This window comes from Gobius niger (assembly GCF_951799975.1).
Source record: "Gobius niger genome assembly, chromosome: 1".
NCBI lineage: Eukaryota > Metazoa > Chordata > Actinopteri > Gobiiformes > Gobiidae > Gobius > Gobius niger.
In genome coordinates, this window is record NC_136852.1 from 53,763,310 (window position 1) to 53,770,985 (window position 7,676).

At 42.3% G+C, this 7,676-nt stretch overlaps 2 protein-coding genes across 4 annotated transcripts in view; both read right to left on the reverse strand.

Moving 5' to 3' along the window:
* The window catches only part of dtx1 (deltex 1, E3 ubiquitin ligase), a 59,498-nt gene extending 57,363 nt beyond the window's left edge, over window positions 1-2,135 (reverse strand). For 2 of the 3 annotated variants that reach the window (XM_079578591.1, XM_079578589.1), the window contains exons 1-3: window positions 1,844-2,135; window positions 1,664-1,737; window positions 759-1,322 (exon numbers count right to left, since the gene is read on the reverse strand). In XM_079578591.1, the coding sequence (XP_079434717.1) occupies window positions 759-1,005 (247 nt within the window). In that variant the 5' untranslated portion in view covers window positions 1,006-1,322; window positions 1,664-1,737; window positions 1,844-2,135. Of the gene's footprint in view, window positions 1-758; window positions 1,323-1,663 lie in introns of all 3 variants that reach the window. The other variant, XM_079578590.1, reaches the window with a different exon arrangement.
* A 1,150-nt stretch (window positions 2,136-3,285) lies between these two features.
* On the reverse strand, window positions 3,286-7,676 carry slc20a1a (solute carrier family 20 member 1a; the record flags this gene model as incomplete). The annotated part of the gene is made up of 10 exons (XM_079569856.1): window positions 3,286-3,441; window positions 3,627-3,711; window positions 3,875-4,060; window positions 4,342-4,822; window positions 5,472-5,675; window positions 5,847-5,966; window positions 6,650-6,746; window positions 6,838-6,923; window positions 7,005-7,145; window positions 7,328-7,676. The coding sequence occupies 10 exons, from the start codon at window positions 7,674-7,676 to the stop codon at window positions 3,286-3,288; spliced, it is 1,905 nt and encodes a 634-aa protein (XP_079425982.1).

Genomic DNA, 7,676 nt, shown 5'->3' on the forward strand with positions numbered 1-7,676 from the left:
GCCCTTCCCTGCTTAGCTTCCGAGTCTGACGGGATCGGGAAGAGCGCTATGACCCTAAGGAGGTATGACCCTGTTTGAGACCAACAATTGACATGATACGTATGACTGAAAAACTGAAAAGCAAAACCCCTTTGCTTTTCAAAAGCAAATAAAATATCAGCAAGATGTGCGTCAGCGAGAGCATCACTCTCATAGATGGGACCACTGAGGAGCAGCTAAACACTGGTTGGTGTGATGAATGCATGTCCTCTGAAACACAATGACCTTTAGACAAGGTCAGGGCTCACCAGCAGCTGCATCAACACACTACAGTATGAATAAACGATTAATCATTTATACTGCCCACACCACTGGGTAAAAAAAATCATTGTTTTTCAGTTTCAAAATTGACCAAAGTGAGAGCTGATTTTTTTGGCATTTGCATTTATGGCTTTTAGTGCAATCAATTTACATGTTTTATCATTTATATAAGAGGGGGCTTCTTATTTACTTAAACTTATTATTATTAAACTTGATATTGATTGAGTTGCCTTTCTCACACAAAAGTGGGTAACTACTTACGACATCTGAACAGAACCTTCAACGTTCTGGACAAATAAACAATGACACACATTTGTTTGCTGTGATCAAATCCACAGTCAATAATAGTCTATACCACTTTAAAAAATATTGCTGGATTTTACTTTTGGGGAACGTCTTCACTTTGCATGTTATAGGGTCAACCACAGTAACGAATCGGTGTATTGGTTCAGTCTTACCCGTGTCCTGTCGAAACTGGTGCATGGATTGGAGGTCTATGATGTACGGGGCGAGCTGAGCGTCCACCTGTCCCAGCACCACTGTCCCTCTGGCGTCCCCCTTCAAAACATTCTCGATGTGGTGGCACACGGCAGCTGTGTAGGGTCTCCATCGTCCGTGCTCGTTCATCCACTCCCAGACCACCACCCGGGCCAGGTTCTGAGGGGGGTAGCCCAGCCCGCTGAGACCCGAGCCGGGACGAGCCATCTTCCCTCTTCCTTATGTGTGTGGTGTCTGCGCTTCAGCTGCTGGTTCAGTCCTGGCCTGCCTACTACACCACGGCTCCTTCAATCAGCTCGGAAACTGAAACATGGTGTGTCGCCGGCACCAAACAAATGCTTCAACAATCAGCTTCTAGGAGTTGTAGTTCTCAGTTATCTCATGCTGGGTTTCGAGGAGTCATTGTCATGCAGTAGGTCATAGCGGAGGGGTGATCGAAACGGCTTTCTTCTTCCTACCAGGTCTTGATTTGAGGTGGTAGACGTGGTTGATATAAAGCCCAAATTAAGTCAGATTAGCTGGATCTACACAGAACAAAAGAGAGAAAGGAAATTGTCAGATGGAATATTACATTCCACAATTCCACAGGTAACACAATAAATAGATAAGTCACACTATTAGTATGTACTATATACTATTATGCAGAAGTGGAGAGTGAACTAGTGGTCTTTTCCCCCTGAATATTGTTAAGAAAAAGAAAAATCTCTACACTTTTGGACAGTAGTCTAGCCTACATGGAATAGAAGACAAACGACAGTGTATTCAACAAAACACAAAAGAAACACATTTCTATCTTTAAGCTAATTCACTGCTACTATTTACAAGCAATGTGCTCATGGTTCAAAAGCATGCTGGCGATACAGACCAGCACAGACCTGTAGGCTGCAGCCGAGGTCTCGCGCATCTGCCAGGTAGACGCTGCATTTCCAGATTTCGAGACTGAAAAAAAAAAGGTTTACGTCTTTGAAAAGGCACCTGTGCGACGTCTGCTAAGCAATGAGTTACGTGTAAAAAAATAAAATAAAGCTTTCTCTCTCAAACACACCTCCTGTAGCGAGAGTGGTCCGATGTTGGCGCCGATCGTCGTTTTTTATCCCCGTGTATGTGATGCTGGAGACCACATCAGCTTGTTGGTCCGCTGTCAAAGTGAACGCATGTCCCAGTTTCGAGGTTTAACTAAATATGGTGCAAGGGTAACCGGTTGCAGTCACGCACTTTTTTTCTGTAATGCTTACATCACGCATCGCGGAGTAAATGCGCATTTCTTGTTGCTCACAGAATTACGCACGGACGTCCAAGCGCACCTGTAAGGACAGCCAGTGGAAGGGATCCCAAAGTGTGAAACGCAACAGCGAGAGGAAGAGCGGGCTTCCGCTACATTTTCAAAATAAAGCCCAGGCTTAAAATATAGCCTTTTATTTCATCATAAAGCTTCTAATTAACAGAAAACAACTTTGGTTATTTCATAATATGTGGGGGGGTCAATCTTAAGGCATGAAAATAACGCTGTAAACGGTTCATTTTTGTGTTGTCACTTTATTTCTGTTTATCAAAGATTTTTCTTTCCGGAAGTGCTGGTGTTGACAAATGAAGAGGGTTACTTCAGTGTGGTTTACAGCATGGAATAGAACTATTAGGCAATCAATGGATTCGTGTGAACAAGGAAAGAAAAGTAGTCTTTGTTTAAATGACCAAATTAAGAATAATAGCGCATCATTTCATTGCATTTTTTTTCTGCATTCACAGTCGCTTAAAAAAAACAGAATACCAGCGCCCTCTGCTGTCCGTCATCCTCCCTCATAACACACCGTGAAAAATAAAATTACGAGAAATTATTTTATTTTGAACCCATTTTAGGACCTTGTCCCGCCCTTTTAGTCATAAACAACATATTCTAAATCTAAAGTTTTTGTTTTGCTATCCAAGAACACAACAAAGCACATAGTTACAAAAAAGTTTTTATTCCAAAAACACACACAAACTCACAAAAAAACTAAAAACTAAAACTAAAACCCAGTCAAGTACGTTGATTATGTCATGGTTTCATAGCAAAACAGATGAGGTAGTCATAGCTTTAACAACAACGCCCTCTAGTGGGATATGCAATCAACTGCAGGAAGATCACGTGCGGCAAATCAGTTTTATTTGCATAATTCATTGTTACACTGGAGAGGAGAAATTGTCGAAACAAACGTTTGAAATTAAATATACTGAACCTTTACTACCTAATTTCCATCAAACTTAAAAAATAAAAACAAAAATAACCATTTCACATTTTACATTGCCATTATAAAATATACAAAGTCATATAAAATCATCAATCAAAATTCATGTAGTTACTTAAAAAGCAAATTAAATGGTTTTCACATGAGAAAAGCTACAATATTTATAAAAAAAAAACAATGTTCTCAACCATACAGAATATTAAAAGAATCAGTCTATTCATATGACTTATTTAAATTACAGTGACGAAATACATAATAGTTTTCACAGGATGATGTATACAAAGAGAGCCATGATGGCAGCACTGATGAGCCCTGAGATGGGAACAGTCACAAACCACGCAATAAAAATATTCCTGAAAAGATGCCAGTCCACTGACTTCCTGGAGCGCAGCCATCCCACAGCCACCACGGATCCCACCTGTAGACACACATCTGTGGTTAATTGCTGAGCTGGCTGTTTATTTAGCCCGAAATGAAGCAATGGAGCCACAGTGATTTATGATCTATTGCGTTGATATAAGGTACCAACGGCAAATTATGAACAAACGGAAGAATTCAACCACTGAACCACCATTAGATTTTATCAGACAAATCTATGTTTACCTTGCAATGGGTTGTGCTCACAGGAAGGCCAATATTTGATGCCAAAACAACTGTCAGAGCAGAGGCAAGTTCAATGCTGAAACCACTGAAAAAAGAAAACCACAAGTGTTGGAAGGCAATTAAAATACCACGTGAAATAATCTCTTTAAACAAGATAATTATATTGACAAGTATAAAACACAAGTGCATAGACTAAGCATGAACCACAGTTTAGAAAGGTCATGGTCAAGAGTAAAATGTTTGCACACCTTGAAGGAGTGATGGGGGTGAGGTCCTTTCCCAAAGTCTGCATCACTCGACGACCCCAGACCCAAAGTCCCACGCAGATCCCCACAGCTCCGTACAGCAGCAGCCAGATGGGTGTCGGACTATTGGACACCACTGAACCGCTCTCATAAAGAAGCCACAGGGCGACCAGTGGCCCGATTGCATTGCTAAAGAAAAAGCAACAGACCGGGTAAGCCAAGTCTATCGCAGCACAAATCGGACTTATGTATTTGGTTTACACTACAACACCATGTACAAAACACTACAGTATAGACAAACACAACAGGACTATCTTGCTCACATAACCCCTCCTCGCTCATGTAGAACTAAACCAGGATTAAACTTTGCCTAACCCCAATGAAAAATAGCACATGCGAACTGAAAATTGATCAATGTGCACTGCCCTACTCTGTCTGACTGCATATCATTAGTTTGACCACATACCCACCTGACATCATTCCCTCCATGGGCAAAAGACCCAAAGCAAGCAGTGAGCACTTGTAGAAACTGGAACAGCAGGGAAACAGCTGGTTGGTCAATCTCCAGCTCGTCTTCCTCCTCAGTGGGCTCTTTCGCTGTCTCCACTGCCACATCCTGAGCCACATCCTGAGCCGCACTCCCCGTGGTCACTGACGAGGTGTAGCTGCTGCAACTGTCCACCCTGGATCTCCTCTGGATGTTCTCATCCACTACGTCCTTGTACTTAGTTTCCCCTTGAATGCCGTAAATCGCCATGGTATACGAAGTGTAGCTGTTGTTTCTGCGAATGGGCCTCTCCTCGGTGTCGCTGTCCCCAATGCACTCTCCCACTTTGGTCTTGTGCAGTTTGTGCAGCAGGTCCTTGTAAAGTCCAGAGTCTTTGTGGATGGTGTGAGAGCGGCCGCTATGAGGGTCAGTGAGCATCATGGGGCCAAAAGAGCCATTCAAACCTAGAAATTAAATATAAACTATGAGAATAACAGACGGCCCCGGGTACACTATCCTTCTACAACTACATATCTTTGCCTACAGGCCCATAGCTTTTCTAATATTCTTTGCAAAGACGTTTTGCCAAATCAGCAACCGAACAACTAAACAGTTAATGACAGCCTGTTCAGTTGTTCGTCACCTGTCAGGTGAAAGACATTTATTCTAAATCAAGAGAGTTTTCTGTATTTGAATGATGCGTAAGAAATTTGCATCTGTGATCAGAAAGATAAAACACTTTTTAGATGGGCTGTAGGCTGAGGAAAGTAGGAGTACTACTTCTGCCATTCACACTATTACACCCGCTGATGCAACATTAAAGACAAACAAGTGCTACTTCTACTTTCGTTTTCTCTTTTGCTTTTGCTTATGATTCTGAAATCTGTTTATAACGGAGCCCTAACCCCATAGGAGATGCCATTATAAATGTTTTTAGCAGTAAGGAAAGCTTGAGCTTTTATAATATCATTATACTATTATCACTTTGTAACCAAGGTCATACATTTTTTTTAAATTAAGGAATGGACATAATACTTTAATTCACAATACATGAATTAAATACAGAATGAACCTCTGCGTACTTGTTATTCCTCTACTGTGTTCTACACTCACCGTTGTTAATATCTAAATCTTTTGTTTCCATTTCGTTATGGTCCAGATCTGCCTCCTCTGAGCCGCCCAGTCTGAAGGCCACTTTCTCGCTGTCGGCTGGTGGTGTTTTAGGAGGAGGGGCGGGAGCTTGGGGCTGTTCAGCTTGTACTTGTTTACAACTATTCTCCATCAGCGGTGTCTCACAGGGGGCAGCAGCGATTTTTCCTACAGAGCACACATTATAAAATTCAGTCATCAATCGAAAAAACACAATTATAGACTTGACTCACAATCAAGGTTAAAAAATATGAATAAATGATGCAAGTTTATAATTTTAACATATCGTTCGTGTGAATAGAGTCTTAGCGTAATTGCCTGAGAAATATTAACACTTACTTCTTATCTTCTTCTTGAGTCGTGGACACACCACAAACCAAACTATGAGCGCTGTGACAAGGGCGCATCCGACTGAAATACACGGGGTTCCCCACCATGGCACTCTGTCTAAGCCCAACACTGCACACAAGAACAGAAGAAGAAATGCGAAAGCAATGTCATGAACGCATGATGGGAAATGCAAATATAAAAAGGTCCTGCATAATGACTTTCTCAAAATGTAGGACCTTAGGAAAAAATCACAAGCTGTCTTTGGACACCTTTGTTTGATTTTTTCATGATTTCTAATAATACAAGTTAAGCTGTAATTTCTAAGTGCCCTTGTTGCCAGCAGATGGTGCAATGGCTTGACTAGCAATAGCAATGGTTCCTAGGAAGTAGACAGAATATGCTATCAGTTGAGCATAATACAGGCCTATTAGATAAAAATGTGGACGAAGGTCATGTGACTAAAATCATATCAAACTGGGCTTTAGGGTCAGTTGGTTCTTCAGTATCAGGCGCTGTACATGCAGCTCCTCGAAGATAGTATCCAACAGACCAGTCTTGTGCCGCAGTGATAAAAGGCACTCTTAAACCTCTGTGCTCTTCCTCTTCTTCAAAGCCCATGTTTGCTTTTGACATAGCTCTGGTCATTTTGACAAAAGAAAAGGTTTGGAGAAGTGAAATAACTGTTTCTCTGACTGTGTAGTCTTACATTGACCAAACGCACTGCAGTTACATTTGCATGTACAGTATGTTGCTCTCTTCTTCTTTCGACAGAAAGAGAGACCCGTAACGGTGAGTGTCATTGTGCTACTCACGCGGTGCGCCTGTAAACATGATGGAGAAGAGATTGACGCCCATGGTGATAGCATAGAAGATAGGCAGAGCGCGGAGGCCATTGGGAACAGGATCATCCTGTAAGAATGAATGTGCCCTGTCAAAAACTCAATGTCACACACCGTAATATCTTATATAAAGATATGAGCAACATTTTCTGGGGGCTTACTTTATTCAGAATAAATTTGCGGACAAAATAGAAGAGGATTGCTGACATGACGCCTGAAAGTATTGGTGACAGGAACCAGGAGGCCACTGAGGAGACGGTCGAAAATAAAAATGATTATAATAAAGTAGTATTGTCTCGTGTTAGTGTCAACAGAATATAGTATTTACCAATTCGGAGCAGCTCCATCCATTTGACCCCTTGGTGACCCCTGGCTACCATGGAGAAGCCAATTGTAGCCCCAACAATGCAGTGTGTTCCAGAGATGGGGAGCTTCAGGAAGGATGCCGACAGCTGCCACACAGCAGAGCCTGAGTCAAAAACATGAGCACCGTCAAACACACTCATATCAATTTATTTTCTATTGGTAAAAAACTCTACCTCAATAACCCTTCACTAATACGAAGAAAAGGCAAATTACATAGGCAAATCAAAATCAAAAGAATAAGTAGAGGGATGCGTTCTAAACCCACTGTGAAAGAGTAAGACTTACCGAACATTGCGCTGACAGATCCGGCCATCAGCACATGTTCGGAGCCGTTGTACATTTGGACATCTATGATCCCCTTTCGGATGGTCTCACTGACTTTGGCGCCGAGCAGCACAGATCCCACGGTTTCGAAGACAGTGGCGAGGATGCAGGCCTGTCTCAGAGTGACCACGCCGGAGCCCACCGCCGTCCCGAACGAGTTAGCCACATCGTTGGCTCCCACCGAAAACGCCAGCACAAAGGCAATGACGAAGCCCAGGATCAGGAGCCACATGTAGCCGGACATGTCAGACTGTGTGGCCAGGGCTACGGTTGTGGCTGTGGCAAAGGCTGCTAATGTAGTTGAATCCAT